Below are 16536 nucleotides of genomic sequence, written 5' to 3'. Positions count from 1 at the left end.
AACATTATAGCTGCTCCATCCACACTCAAAATAATGTAATCTAAAGGCATAAATATGGCAGCTACGTTATTCTTTATACACATAGATATCTACATACTGTGTAACATTAAAATCATATTAAGTCACCAGAATTTAAGATGTTTATTAATGATGACAGCAGCTGAACTGGTGTGTGACTCCAGTGTTAGCTCCGGCTAGGTTGGGAAGCGAATTTGAAGACAAATCCACGTCTCTCTATCTCAAAACTTTACAAAACAAACTCCTCCCGCCGGTAAGCTGCTCAGGATAAGAGCAGAATTGGGAAAAGGAGCAGCTGCAGCAGCAGTGATGCAGGACTCTTCGGCTCTGCTCCACAGCTGGCTCTCTCCTGCAGAGCTCACCAGGGCTCAGCAGCTGTCTGTTGTCAAGCAGCGGCTCTGTCCTCTGGTCCAGCCCCGCCATATATGTGAATTTATTGCCCTTAGCCTAGCCTTAGCCTAGCTTCAACCCATGTGAAGTAAGAAGGGGCATCAAATCTGAACGGCTTGTTAAATCACATGAGTACAGAGCAAGCCTGCCCACACCAAACTGACTGGGGGGTCTTATTTCAGTTTGTGTTAGTAGGCACATCAGAGACCCAAATACGTATGCACAAGCACTGTTACTTATATCTGCAATGCATGTGTGGAGGTTGTTTAATTGATTGGTGTCATTAGTGTCAAAAAAGAGATATAATTGTGTATCATCAGTATAGAAATGGTAACGGATATTGTGTTTTTTAATAATATGACTAAGTGGTAGCATGTAAATGGAAAATAGTAAGGGCTCAAGAATGGATCCCTGTGGAACTCCATATTTTGGCGGCACTGAAGCTGATTGATAATTTCCAATTTCCACACAGAATGATCTTCCTGAAAGATGAGAACAGAACCGATCTAAAACCAAACCTGAAATGCCTACCCAATTTTTACAACGTTTAATTAAAATACAATGATCAACAGTGTCAAAAGCTGCAGACAGATCCAACAGGAGTAATACAGTGTGTTGACCACAGTTAGCTGCTAAGAGAAGATGATTTAAAAACCTAAGGAGTGCAGTTCGTGTGCTGTAACCTGCCTGAAAACCTGATTAAGATTTCTCAGAAACCATTACCGTTCATGAAAGAAATTATCTACTCTGCTACGATTTTTTTCTAAGACCTTTGCAAGGAACGGCAGTTTTGAGACTGGTCGCAAATGATTAAGAGTCATGTCTATGTGCGCCCCGGTCTACCCTGCTGTGTACCTTATTTTACTTGTTAAATGCAGCGACTCTTTGGGACATTTTTTGCATGCAGCTCTGTGATGTGTTTCCGCCATCCGCCCTGCTAGAGCTGAATTTAAATCAATATAGCCGCAGGGGGAATAGAGCATCTCATCCATCTGCTGTACCTCATCAAGCTGCTGTTGGCTGTTGCTCTGAGTTAAAATTAGACAAGAGGAGAAGCTTCTGTTTGATAGTGTAAGCAAGGAAAATAAGTATGGATAATTTGGTGGAGCAGTGGGGTCACACTCGCAGTCACTTCGCATGACATCTTTAAGAAATGGTCAGACCCCGTGTCTTCCTCCCTCTTCTCTCCCGCTCTTTTCCTCCGTCACATTTGTAAATGGATGTGGAGTTATACCGCCATCCATCTCTGACAGACTGATCGGAGTCTTGTGCCGTACCACAATCCCTGTCTGCAGCCAAAGTCTTCATTAAACTGAGCTGCTCGTACAAGATGAAAGATGGCCATTTGTTAAGTCAACACACTGTCAGGAGACATAGGGAGAGAGAGAGAGAGGGAGAGAGAGAGAAAGAGAGAGCGAGAGAGAGAGAGAGAGAGAGAGAGAGAGAGAGAGAGAGAGAGAGAGAGATGGTGGTGGAGATGGGGAAAAGAGAGGGAGGATTAGAAAGAAAGAAAGGCAAAGAGAATTACAAAAGAAGGAATGTGAAAAGAAGAAGAAGAGGCAGAGAAAGAGAAAGACCTTGAGCCAGTGCTGTAAAATAGTTGTGAAATGTCAGGCGCACTTTTCAAGGTTATACCCCTCGGCCCTGTCATTTCTGAGAATCCATACTGTCTCCATGCATGACAGCCATTACCCATCAGCCACCGAATGACACATCTTTAACTGTCAGTGCTCAGCGTGTGTCAGGTTGCTGCCGTCAGTTCAGCACCCCTGACACCACGTCCAGTGTTTGCTTCTCAATAATCCATACTCATAATGCATATTGGTGCCGGGATATATTTGGAACGGCACATTTAATTCACTACTTCCCTCCTCCCTCGCCCCCCTTTCTTTGCTCGTCATACACGCACACGCACACACACCCACAGCTCAACTCCCCCTCAACTTGTGAACAGCATGAGGCCATAGGCAAATAAATGTTTGCACTCTCCATACATCTTTCACACGAAAGAGTCACAACTGTCATCATACATCACTTAGACTGGTAGAGGATGCATGCAGACACACACAAACAGTTCATATATTTATGCCATGGTGAGAGGGTCTATCCCTCCTCTGTGTCTCTCTTTAATGTGAGTGTGTGTGTTGTCTATATGGGCATGTATCAATTTCCCCGACACTTAGCCACGGCTGCAGCCACGTGTGTTGGAGCAAGCTGAGGGCACAGCGGTGTGTATGACTGATGAATTATTAACAACGTCATCAGCCGGATGCCCATGCTGCCTAACCTCACATGCACTCAGAATTTAGCATACATCATCAAATGCATTAGGCGTCCTATTTTAGAGCCGCTCAAAATAGAAAAGGGGAGGCAAAAATCAGGGTTTCGTCTGCTTTGTTGTGTAACCTAAAAAGGGGGTCTTTCTCTTCTTTTTCTCTCCCGTTCCCTATTCTGTAAATCGAAAGGCATTTAGCAATACAAAGAACGTGTCCAGGCCTTAGAGGCTTTAGCAAAACACGCCTTCCGCTGTTCTGTCTCTTTATGCCCAAACCCCTGACTTCAAAGGTGCTGTTAAGCTTTACTTATTTATTTTTCAACTTTTTCATTATGCCAGCCACAGTGTTTGGAGACTGATAAAAACTGGTTTGGGGAGGTCCATCCAATTACCTTTATCTGTAATTGAAGTAAGACTTATCTGGAGGTTTTTCTTTAATATTCAGGGGACCATGTCATGTTGGCTGTAAGCAACTCTTTATTCAGCCATGTCAGTCGGTCCAGTGCTTTAACTGAGATGAAAATCTTGAAGCCACACTGTGAAAGAATTTGCTGTCGATCAAACGAGTGTCACTAGAGACTTAATCCATATATTGCTTTTTATACTGTATTGAAAGAGATTGAGAGTGGTTTATTATTTATGAGTCATTTTAAATGACCACAGTTCCATCCCAACTTAAATTCACCAGTATGTCAAATTTATGACAGGTAGTATACAATTCATGGCTTTGCCATTTTGTATTTATTCACATCTGGAAGATCACATCGAAACAGAATTTACATTAAAATATTTATCAGGCTAGCTTACCACACTGACAGTTCCAAATCCCAACTAGAGGCAACTTCAACAAACGAAAAACTGATGGCGTGACGTAAAATAACTGCACAGAACAGGTTCAGTTTTACCTGCTCAACCGGCTGGTGATGCTTTTAACCAAAAATGACTAAATAGTTATAGTTACAGTAATAGAGTGGAAAACAATCTCACGATGGTGACCTACCAACACCTCTAAAGCTCACTAATTAACATGTTTTATCTCATTTGTTTAATCCGTACAAAACTGTAACTCTAATTGCACCACTACCTTGTGATTTAGTCTTATTAGACAGGATTGTTTACATATAAAGTTATAGAATTCCCACAGACTTGAGGATTTTTTTGATATCCTGGGAAATAACATCCACAGTATGTCAGTCTGACTGTGGTTTGCTTTGCTGTTGTGTGCTTTCATTGTTTAATTAGTCTTTTGACTCCATACCATTTTACACTCACTTACCAACATTCGCTGCAGTTAGTGCTACACTTGGCTATGCTCCTTTGCACCATGCATCATGGTGTAAGTGCTGTATTTCTGTGGCTGTTTTATTGTCTTTGCTCATTATTAGAGGTGATAAATTACATATACTTAAAATATGTCCCTTTCTCATCAGTCTGTGTTATGTAATAAAGATGGAAAACTATACCATTGTATTGCCTTTTTGCTGTCTTTGCATGTGCTTTACATCCTGGAAACTGCTGTTTTTTTATGTGTCAAGTTGCTTTTGGTCTGTCCATCCAACATGTAAATTAAAAATTAAGCCCATTCTCTAAAAACAAAAACCACAGACCATTTCTCAGTTATTCTGCAATGGATTAAGAATACAAATACTGAAGTACATCTTAGCCATTATTTTGCAAATTTGAGCTGAAGAATTCAGTTCCTGAATGGATTGATCAGAAAGCTGCAAGAGCTTTGACACTGTAAAAATCAAAAGTGTTTCTGACCGTCGGTGTGTGGTTTTATTTTCCCTTCCAGCCTGTCCAGGGCTTTGACTATGCCAAGAAGCACATGGGTCGAACTGATGAGGCCACCTCTGTTACCAAGGAGACGCTGGTGTTGGGGTTGCCTGTGCGAGATGCTCCACTGTCAATGTCATTGGATAAGAAGGTCCACCAGGATGGGACCGCCAGCAAGAGGCCACCGTCTGCTGACATACATAAAGGAGGGTAAGATAGATACTGACCCATTTCTATTCTTGTTTATTTGTTTGGTAAAATACCAGTAAACCATTGACCTTATATCAAAATTGGATGTCAGCAAGTCGGTGTGATTCACCTTAAATATGTTCGATATGAATTTGTTTGTTTTTTTGTAGATCATTACATCAAGAAACCTTTAACCTTAATTCACTCATGTGTGTGGCAATTTGGTGAGATATCACAGAGATAGCAGATAATAATAGTAGTAACAGTAGTATTAGTAGTAGGGGCGGAGGTGGAGGTTATGGAAAATAGTGAATGCCTTACTTTTCGGGGAAAGTTTAAAGTGGTATTTATCTTTTTTTCCCCACTTGGGGCAGAATTTGACAACAAGCTGAACATGACACACGTGTGACACATGATGGCATTATAAAGTTGTTTTGGATATTCACTCAAGTTGCCTATTTAGACATCCATCAGAGACAGAGCAACATCAGCATTCATTTGTAGATTGGAGTTTGCCTGGCCACCTACCTACAAATATTCCAGTATTCACTCTTCTTTTAGCTCTGTTTTGATCTCAATTGACTCCTGATAAAAATATCTGGCTCTTTAGCTGCTAAATGCGCCGCTATGTTCACCAGATAGTTGCTAACTTTGTGAGTCTGTTGTTTGATGCTGGGCAGGTAGTGTATATTTATTGTATCAGAGCTTTTTGTTTAAAACCTTCCTGCTGCAGCTGGGAACAGGCTTAATGAGAGAGAACCAAAACATTAAAGTTGTGGTCAGAAAACCAAACTATGAGCTGAAAGATGCTCAAACACTCTGTAGAGATGAGGGAAACTGAGGAGGTAGGTGATCATTTTCTGTGGGTTACATTACACTTTTATGTTTGATTGTTAATAATAGAATAGATATATTGATCAATGCAACTTCAAAAATATTAAATACATTACATTAATACAATCCAAAACATTATTATAGGTATCAGCTTTTAAAACCTCTTTTGTAAGTGATTTTATATCAGACCTATTAATTATGTTTTAACCAGCAAATGAAGAACAAATGCTTTTTGTGCCCTAATTTGGTTTGGAAACATTACAAACTGTACTTAACTGTGGTAAGTGCCAGACCGAGGTGAATAGAGGAGATCTCTTCTGTCACACCTCTGATATCATGATGATTCATGTTGGATGTTTTGGCAAAGACTTCTTAGTCCTATCTTGAATATAGCCTGTGGTTGCGAACAGGTACAGGGTTGAAATAATGAGCTGATCAGACATACTGTACTGTTCCCAGCTGGGCGTCTTGTGAAAGGGAGCCACAAAGTTCTCAAGCAGCTGTTTCAGTCAGTGAACAAGCCAGCAACAAAACCCAGAGCTTTTCAGGAGGACCAGACATCAGTGTTTATTTGTGAATCGCAGTGTTAAGCCAGAGAGAAGCCAACAGTAAGCAGTATAGAGTCTGACAGATTGACATGATCTGAAGATAAGTCCAGTGTTAACGAGGGGGCTCTTTGGAGACAGTAAGACGGGGAATACATGTATTTACAGCAGAGACACTGGATGATGCAGATCACTAGCTTTTCAGAAGTGCTTATTATAACAGAGTGGTGCTGTGTGTTGTTGTGACAGTAAATAAGACTATGGGAAAGTAAATGTGCTACATAGACCATTTTAGCATGAATACATAATTGCTACAGTAATGTTGAGATGTTAACACCTTTTCTCAGCCATGGTTTGACACATACATCTAAGTGGGCTGGAAAGGTTTCCTCTGAGCAAAAAGAGACTGTGTATTATAGCAGGATGTACATGTAAATGACTCTGTCTCCTGTTTGCTGATGAACGGGATCTAATCAACGTTTGGAACGAGGTTTGGATTTCACTGCAGGTTTGAGATTCTATATAAAAATAGACAGAGATTATCAACAAATGTTAGTGAGGTACTGCTGTGAGTCAGAGGGTTTTTACTTTAGATGATGCACATTAGCAGTTTAAATGATTCAGTCCTCCTCAAACATCTGCTGGATCTGATGGAGTTAGCTGTTTAATCTTGAACAAATGTGAAGGACAGCAGAGTGTCTCACACTCTCCTCTGTTCATAAATACTGCACTGTCTGGCAACTGTTGGCGTCCATTTAAACCAGCCTCAGACACTATAGCTGCTTATAAAAGCAACTTGAACATGCCTCAAGAAAATGAATGATCAGTTTCAGGGAGATGTTTGGAGAGATGTAAACATCTGTCTCGGGAGGGGTGGAGGATGGATTATTTGTTTGTATTATTTTGTATATTTTTTTTAAACTTATATATATATATATATGCATATATGTAGGAGTATAACTGGCAGTAGAAAACAATCAAACACAGAAATCAAGGCAGTCTAGATGATTTCCTTCATCTTCCGGTGTAGGCCTCGTCCACTTTGGGAGTGAATAGCTATTTTTGTGAAACAGCTACAGATTGTATCTTTGCCCTCCACCTCCATTACATACAGTGGATGTGTCAAGCCTGTTAAGCAGCTGGTTTGCTCAGGTGATTCTGTGGTTATATAACATTCTTTGGATGAGTGACTTTCTTGTCTTTTTCAGTAAGGAAATGATATTAACTCTGTCCTCTAATTACCAGCGCTGGATTTTATGCACCCTTCACACTAATGAATGTCAAGCCTGTGCTATAGCCCACACATTTATAAATATGCAGATGACATGGAATTAGTTAGTTTCTTACAGCCAAATTCTGGACCCCTGATTGATTTTCAAAAATAAGGAAAAAGACAAAGACAAAAGAAATCTGATGTCAATCTGACCCAGAACAATAATGAGCCAGTTGAAAAGCAAACATCGTTTAAGTGATGGTGCATCATTTTTACTGATACCGTCAGAACCTGACAGCAGAGAGTCTTGTCCTTTTTCATAGTCAGTGTTTTTGGAAACGAGATGATGAAATTCCAGCACACCCATCAGTTATTAGCTACACAAAAAAAAAGGCACAGGGACATTTGTCCTCACAGGCACTGGGAAACTATACTGGATTTGACAGGTTTACTTGCTGGGTTATGCTGTATTTACTGTATGTCTGGCACAATGTCCATTAAGATTACACAGCTGGAGAAAGAGTACTGGCAAATTTAAAGGTGTAAAATATAACCCATTTGATGGCTGCTAATCTTCATGTTTTATGTCATTTGACTTAGCATTTAATTAAATGTTTTTCCATGCATTTTATTTTGTCTGTACTGTTGGATGTTGTCTGCTGTAATCTCCTTTTTGGCTCCTCTTTTTTTATGCATGAGTAAAGAATATGACATGTAAACATCTGTTGGAATCACACAGTTTTAAATGTATTTACCAAAATGTGCAAAAAGTCTTATTTCTAGTAGAATTCAGGAAGATTATGAGTTATTATCTGGTATACTGTATGCATGAACATAGAAAAAAATTTAGAACATAACAATGAAAACAAATTTTTAAAACTTTTCCATCCCCAGACATTTTCCTACTAGAAACTACACCTACACACCCTCCCACGTTCAGTAGTGACATCTTTCCTTAAGGAAGTTTGGAGTCATAAATGAGATGCATCATGCCTCCTCTCACAGAAATGCAAATTCAGAAACACGCACACAAGACACAGCCTCATATTTACACACCGCTAAACGAAAATGAATGGAGGTGGGATTAGTTGTGCTTTGCTTCTCGAGGGTGATAAACACATGTATATTTATAACCCTGGCTAAAGCCATGCCAGAGGGAGCCATTCAGTGTAACAATGATGACAGTGTAAAATGCTGGAAGAGCTGGCGTAGTGTGATAATCAGCTTTACTAACCTGTATATATGCATACGTATATCTTATAGGGGAATTTTACAAAGATGGAACTGTAGGTTATTCTACCACCTGGGTGTACACTAATTAGAAAATGAGGCAGTTTCTCATCCTCTAACCAGCTGCAGTATTGCGTGCAATGGGATCAGAGGGGAAATTTCACACCAAAACAACTACAAAGGTGGAGGAGTGGGGGGGTGGGGGGGGGGGTTATTCTCGGACTTTATACCTGAACCGAAAACAAAGCTTTTGAAGTGTGTTTTCTCCCTTAAAATGCACAGGCACAAACACGCTTGGTGTGCTAAATTACAAGGCAAAAGGTAGATAGAAAAAGTGTTCATGACAGTAAAAGATTTTTGCACAGAGAGAAGATTGTAAATTTTGTCCCTCATGTTTTACATTGCAGCTATGATGGGATCTCATCACAGCCAGTATTAATAATAGTGTCCATTTAATGATTTTGATTTAATTTTCCCTTTCAATTTCACTGTAACTCCCTCCATATATTTTGTGACTTGGTCATCCTTTTTCAGTTGCCAAAAATCATAAATTTGGCTCTGCTCAAATTGAATGATAATCAATAATTGATGATAATTTAGTGTAATATATTTTTGAAACAAGCATGTCTCCCAAAATGGTGAGAAATATGGTAATCAACGTGTTATGAAGATTGCGCTATTGTCTCGACACAAAAAGAGTGATGTGATCATTTTCTGCCTCGTCTCAAGATGCTCGTTTCAAAAAAAAAAAAAAAACGAGAGATGAACATTCATTTCATTTCGGCTGCAGATTGCTCACTTGTCTGGGGAAAGAAAAAGGTGTGGACTCCATGCTAACCACGGGGCAAAGTGGAGGGACGGTTTCATAGGGAGAGCATTTATTCTGCTCACTGCACCCTCCAGAGAGCTACAGCGTGTGAGGCACAAAGAGAGGAGGGAGATGAACATCACTTTCCAGCAGTGTGATTACTGATTCTGCTGTTCCTGTCTCTGGCCTTTCCCAAACAGATTTACATGGAATACACAGTGTATTTCTCCCTCCATCCCTCTGGCTCTTTGCTTAACACCACATGACTTTTACTGTGACTTGGCCAGCCATTGACCGCTGCTCAGGCTGCACTCTGTTTGTGTGTTTATGTGTTCACACAGACAGCGAGTTAGCCTTGCCTGGGGCTCTGTAATGTCCGGTCTCGCTGATCTGTGCATCTCACACCACCTGTAGACGGGCCTGTCACGTTGTGTAGCTGCTGTGGCTTACATGCCTCGAGGCTGTGAACGTGTTTGTGTGTGTGTGTGTGTGTGTGTGTGTGTGTGTGTGTGTGTGTGTGTCCTGTATGTGGTTTATGTGCCTGGTGTGTACGAGGCAAGAACAAAGAGAACAAGCTCTGTATACATAGGTTTCTGTATGAGTTTAGTGATGGTTGGCTGGGTGTGTTTGTGTGCAGTTGTGCGCCTGTACTGTGTCATACATGTATTCACCGTAAACTGAAGCTTTCTCCTTTAAAAGGCCTTCAGCTGTGGAACAACCTGCCCATGAAAATCAAGATTGTTGTTGCTACTTGTCCTTTACATTTGTATTTATCCTCTATCTGTGATTTATTTGTATTTGTATGTGTGAGATCACTCTTTTTAAATTAAATTTTTATCTATGACACGTATGAACACACTTAAAGTTATTGTAACCTGTTTAGTGTGCTTCCAGTATTAAGTGAGAGATGATGCGCTGTTTGTGTACATGCTGAGACTCACAAGCCCTCCCCTCTCTCCCTCACCTCTCTCTGTTGCCATGGCTACTACAGGCGGTTGCCAAGCGAGGAGGACAGCTCAGTGTCGAGTAGCAGCTCTGGGAAGCTGAACACCAGCAAGAGCTCCTCGGCCCGAAGGACAGCGACCGGCAGCAGCAGCAAGAACGGCAAAGAGGATCTGCATAAGAGGAGCACCAACGGTGAGGAGGAGGTGGAGGAGGAGGGTTAGGGAAGGAAAGAGGGAGGGATAAAGAGAGTGAAAAAGAAGATTAACAAAGAGAGAGGTTTAAGAATATTATGCTGAGGAGTAAGTGAGGGAAATAAGATTGAAGAGATCGAGCAGAGAACGGATAGATGGATAGAAAAAGAGAAAATCTGTCTCTCCTTATGTTCGTGCCCACCACAGTCTGTCATTGCTAATAAAAAAGTGATCACTAAAAAAACACACACACACACACATGCAGCAACCTAACTCATGCACACACATTTGTTATACTTGTGTTGCCCACACACAGATCCTGATACTACGATATTTTGCCCGAAGCATAATTAACATGAACTAATGAAGTGCACATCAACTAAAAGAGTGAACACACTCATGCATGCAGTGACTCAGCCCGCTGCTGTATCATGTAACTGTCAGTGACGACACATATAGTCATATCACATGCTCTCACGTGTCGTTTTACTCCTCTCACACACACACACTCATACGTACACACACACACAGTGGATCCTGCTGTTCGCTGAATCAAAAGAAACATTTCAGGTGTTTGCGTTTCACTTTCTCTTACAGTATTTCAGGTGCTTTGAGTTGACTTACCTCATTCCAGGATACAAAGCTGAAATTGCTGCATGGAGATAAAAGCCAGGCGCTTGGCAGCGTGTGTTCCCTTAGCATTGCATCAAGTTACTTTTGAGTAGAATCACAGAGGAAAAAGACAGGAAAGTGGGTGGAAGGAGCTTTGACAGCACAATGATACATTAGGTGTTATTCAAATCCATACAACCCACAGCATATGGTTTGTGCATTACAAAAATGAGTCATTGTTAAATCTGTGAGCAACAATGTCAATGTGCAGCTGTTTGGGCGACTCTGGACGTCAGTATTGCCAAATTAGCACCGTTTAATGGGATCTTAACAAATAGCTTTATAAGTTGTAACTAATGGCTTTATTAATGGGTAGTGAGTTATTTACTGATGCTTTATAGATCAGTAATAATCCATTGAGAACATCTTTTTCATTGCCAAGTTGTGTAAAATCTCTGGCTGGCATCTTTTAGTTTGTACTTAAATTCATTTGAAAGACAGAATGTTAATAAGTAATTAATAATAGATCTTGAGAGAGCAGTAGTAAATGATTTATTAACCATTAATAAAGCCAGAGTGTAAATCTTCTAAACCCTTTATATAAGCAGCCTGATAAGAAAGTGGTACCGGGTCTTGTTCCCAGGACATATTGAGTTTAGTTTTGGATCTATGTGTTAAAAGGGAAAGAATACATTTTAACTGATATCCATTTATTTCATATAAAGTTGAACAAAATGTGAAACTAGGCACTTCCTGTGAGTTCAATGAAATTCTTAACAGGGAAATGTTGGCACAGCCGAACATCCAATCAGATGTCTTTTTATAGTTTGATGTGCTTCTACTCTTGTGGATGATGACGGAAGGATTTAAGGGATTTCTGCTCGATCATTTTTTTTGTTCCAGTTCATCACTAAAGGTACTTGACACATACAGTATATTCAAAAACAAGATGCCATTTATCTTGGCTGCACCATCACAGCAAAAAAATACAGATGTTACTTGCATCTTTGGCTTTTTTGTGACATTCAGCCAGACATACTGTACTTGATTTTTGGAACTACTACTTTGGAATATACTTTATAATCCTATTAATACTTTGATACAGATTATTATACTCTTAGATGAAAGCTACACATGCTTTCATCTGTAGTACCTGCTGTGAGTGGTGGCAGTAAATGTGCTGCATCATCGATATGACTCGTTCAACAGATTACCAGGCAGATCTTCTTCCAGCTCTTCAGACTCAGAATCGGTTGCATAAACATTGCTCTGATCACTAATAATGCTGCAGCGTTGCCTCTGTTCACTGACATTCTAGGACGCTGTGATTTTCAATCTCTTTTGCATCAGCAAGCCAATGTTCACAGTAATTTGTGTGATTTATAGTGTTTATGCAAGGGAATGAATGAATACCCGGAGGAGAGGAGGAGAGAAGAGGATGAGTAATTATTTCATTTTCTCACTACTTTTCACGGAGAGACAAGATGGACAAAGTACTGTATTCTGAAAAAAAAAAAAAAAAAAAACGAGAGTAGGAAGGAAAACAGACTTCACACTGGAGCGCTGATAAAGATAATGAAAGATTAATAAAACTGTAAATCCGGTAAACAAGAAGAATAGATATACAATTCAAAGAGAAAGAAAGATTGCACACAGCATCCATGTAAACACAAAAAAATACAAATAGAGAAGATGGAAAAAAAGAACAGAAATAATCACAAGAATAACAATGCAGACAAGTGGCGTGAAGAAAAAGGGTTTTTCTGTTAGTACATTTAAATACTTTACATTTACAACAGCTCAGTCACAGGAGAATATTAAAAGTGTTACCTGCAGATGCAAAAGTGCTGCTTTTCACCTGGCTGTGTCAAGTGCTCCGTTTGCTCTTTTGCTTTAAACCTAATGGCATATCGAAGTCTCCTCTGACATTTTGTTGTGTAATTTGAAGGTTAGGCTGGAGTGTCACAGTGATTTTGTGTTGCCTGAGTAACTCTCTAACTCGGCTCATATGGATATAACAAGGTAGGGCATAGTTCAAGTTGACAAGAAGCAAATGTACCAAAATTTACTTCACTCAAGGAACAGACAAAACCATAAAGCCGTGTGCACCCTCCACACCAAACAGCAGACAATATGTAGCACTGAGTATTATATTTATATCAGATATATATCATAGATATTATATTGGGATTTTAATTTACAGCAAAAATTCACAAATGTCACCAGTCAGTGTAACAGACTTTCCATCACACTTCCCATGTTCCTCCTATGTATAACATCAATGGGGGAACAGGTCCAAACTGAATCAGTAGGTGTGTGCGGTTGTACAGCAGTGTTGTGTGTATGTGTGTGTGTGTGTGTGTGTGTGTGTGTGTGGATGGGTGTCTGGGGGCAGTAAAGGATATTCTCTATTTCTTTGTTACACTGAGAATCTCTTTAATCATAACTGTGGCTCCAGTGCTATCAGATTGACTTAATGATGTTTCAGCTTCATCATTTAAAAGATGATTCATGATCAATATAGTTTGCATAATGATAACAGCAGATGATGATGATAGAAAACAGACTCATCTAGTGTGAGCAGATAATAAAGTCTGGTCACTGTTGGGTTGCTCTGACGGTGTGCTTATGAACATCTACACTGCTGAGTCTCATTGGACAGATAAGTGGGAAAAGTGAAAGGAGAGGAGGATAACATGCAACAGTGATCCTGGTATAGATCAAATTGACTATCAAATCAATAATCATCCATATCAATCCTTGGCCCTTTTATGTGCAGTAAAAGACACTGGTCTGTCTGTGATCTGCAAGATGGAAATACAAAATATTTTTTATGTCACCTTTACATAATTTTTTGACAAAGCAGATTTTTAAAAATCCTTTTTTCACTTCTCACCATTCACTTGCTAAACTGAACACTACCAGAATAATGAGCAATGAATGTATGAATAAATGACCAGAGAGACTATCACAACTGTAGAGCTTTGAACTGAATTCCAACATCAGCATGTTCATGTAGCTCACAGTAACAATAATAACATGCTGATAATTAGAAAGTAATGTGAACAATGTTAACCAAATCAATTCAGCATGTTAATGTGCTAACATTTGCTAGTTACCACAAAGCAACAAATGCAGCAGGTACAGTATTTGGTCACAAGCCAAAGTATTAGACAGAGTGAAACACTGACCTGACAATGGTGCTAGAGGGGAAAAAATCATCCTTATGGGAACATGAATGTCTGTGCCAAAATTTGTGAAAATCCATCCAGTAGTTGTTGAGGCATTTCCCCGGATAAGCAAAAACCCTGAGCTGCTGGTAGCACTGAATGAAATTTCAGAGGATCACCAAAGTCAATAGCATTAATCCTCTGGAGACCATGAATGTCTGTACAAACTTTCATGGCAATTCATCCTATAGTTCTTTAAATATTTCAGTCTGGACCAAGGTGGTGGACTAAGTGGACAACATTGTCATCCTTACAGCCATGCTGTTAGTGTGACTAAAAAACTCATCTCTGTACTTGTAAGCAATGAGTAGATCATTGCAGACATAAAACAGTAAACAGCTGACGCAAAGTCAACAAGCAGATTGTAATTGAGTCACGGTGTTTATTTCCCCGTGTACAGAAAATGCTAATAAAAAATGCCCTCAGTAACAGTTGCTGCAAAAACTTTTTTATTCCAGTAATGTAAATACGTGTTTTGTAGCAACGAAATGAAGCCACGTAATCAGATGCTAAAACAGAAACAAGGAGCAGCGTGTTCTATTCTAACATCACTCAGTTGTCTCAGGAAAATCCTTGACCTGATGTTTGATTATACAACAGGCCAATGTTGGCATCTGTTGTGATCATAGTAGAAAATGTGACAAACCTTTCACAACAGCAGCCCGTGTTCAGAGTGCACATTATCTACATGTTGTGTCATGGTCTCCAATGTAGTTCGCAGCCTCTGCTGCTCGTGACGCCACTTGTCCTGACCTTAACTGTCACACTCTGATAGGCGGCGCAGGAAGAGCAACAAATAAAGCAGGCTGAGCTGCAGCTAGGATGAATGGTGACAGTGTGGGTTTGGAGCTGAGTTGATGGCAGACTGTTGTAGCCCTACAATGAAGCAGACTGCCATATGATGTCAGTCAGGCAGTGAGTCACAGTGGACTCAGTACAACACAACACTGTCCATCTGCTGCTCCCTGCAATAACATACACATAAATACAGAGATATACTGCAAGGAGCAAATGACACATCAAATACAGATAATGTTTTCTCATCTCTCAGGACAAACAACATTAAACTGCACAGAGTTGGGTTTTTTGAAATCCTTAGGCTCTAAACACACCGAAACACAGTTTCTAGTTTATGTTTGCTCTAATCTAAATTTGTAAAGTTGCCATGACAACCACTAAATCTTACAGTGGAGACAAAATGAGACAAATGTCATCATTTTTGCATGCATACAGTGCAGTCAGGCCAAGGTTAACATAGAAAAAACAACATGGCCAAAAAGCTGACTTTAATTATTGAGTATGAAGACGCTGTTGTAGATTCCCATGGTAATGATGGAAAAATGTTTCTCTTAGATACACACTGTTAATAATGTACCTAAAAAAAACAACATTTTGACATGTCACAGTTGGAAAAGCTGAATTCCAATTAACTGCTTCAGTTTCAAGGTCCTGGTATTGTACATGCTGGCTCACTGTCACACTGTCATGACGTTCTGGGGCACTTGAATGGAGCGGAGACATCATTAATGATATTAATTATTATTATATTATTATTTTTTGAAACTAGTGGCTATGCAATACTAATATTCCATGCCAGCTTTCAGTACTTCACAGTTTTTGATACGCTGTGCTAACTATACATTTCAGTTTGCACCAAAAAAGTACTCATGGTTAATATCTCTACCACCTGTAGAGCTGGATCATCATCAGAGGAGAAAATGTGTTTGTTTCCTGAGGGGCTCAGTATATTGTCCTTGTAATGAGTTGTCCTTGTCAAGGTTAGACAGCTAATCGTGTGAGGTACTCTAGAAAACATGTACTTTTTCTTGTATGTTTAATGAAGCTTCAAAACTAAAACTGTAATAAAACCACAAATTGCAAAGCAGAAGTCAAACTAATACACATTGCACTGACACCATATAGTATAAGGCTCTAACTTTGTCAAATAAAATGATGAGTCACATTGGATGTATATTCTGTGTACAACTTACATCTAAAATTTGTAAAACAAAACACTCATGCACAAATAGCATCCAAGGCAACAATGTAGGGAGATAAACTGTAGTAGCAGTCAGAACTCTGCTCTTTACCATACCTCATTAATACATTAAGTATGAGAATACTGATACCATCATGTTTGTCCATTCAATACAAAGCTACAGCATAAAGATTAGCAACAGGGTAAACAGCTAGCCTTGCTCTCCACATAACTCACTGTAAAACCACAACTTCTCATTCTTACACTTGAGGCTATACTACACTTTAGAGGTGCTGTTAGGT

The 16536-nt window shown here is 39.7% G+C and overlaps 1 protein-coding gene across 2 annotated transcripts in view; it reads left to right on the top strand.

The window, feature by feature from the left end:
* kiaa1549la (KIAA1549-like a) overlaps positions 1 to 16536 on the top strand; it is a 106834-nt gene that overhangs the window by 74966 nt on the left and 15332 nt on the right. For both annotated transcript variants that reach the window (XM_042412236.1, XM_042412237.1), the window contains 2 exons: positions 4479 to 4669; positions 10270 to 10415. In XM_042412236.1, coding sequence (XP_042268170.1) covers positions 4479 to 4669; positions 10270 to 10415 — 337 coding nt within the window. The remainder of the gene's footprint in view (positions 1 to 4478; positions 4670 to 10269; positions 10416 to 16536) is intronic.

This window comes from Thunnus maccoyii, chromosome 5 (genome assembly GCF_910596095.1).
Source record: "Thunnus maccoyii chromosome 5, fThuMac1.1, whole genome shotgun sequence".
Lineage (NCBI taxonomy): Eukaryota > Metazoa > Chordata > Actinopteri > Scombriformes > Scombridae > Thunnus > Thunnus maccoyii.
Note: the sequence above shows the minus strand (reverse complement) of the source record. Positions and strands in the feature narration are given on the sequence as shown.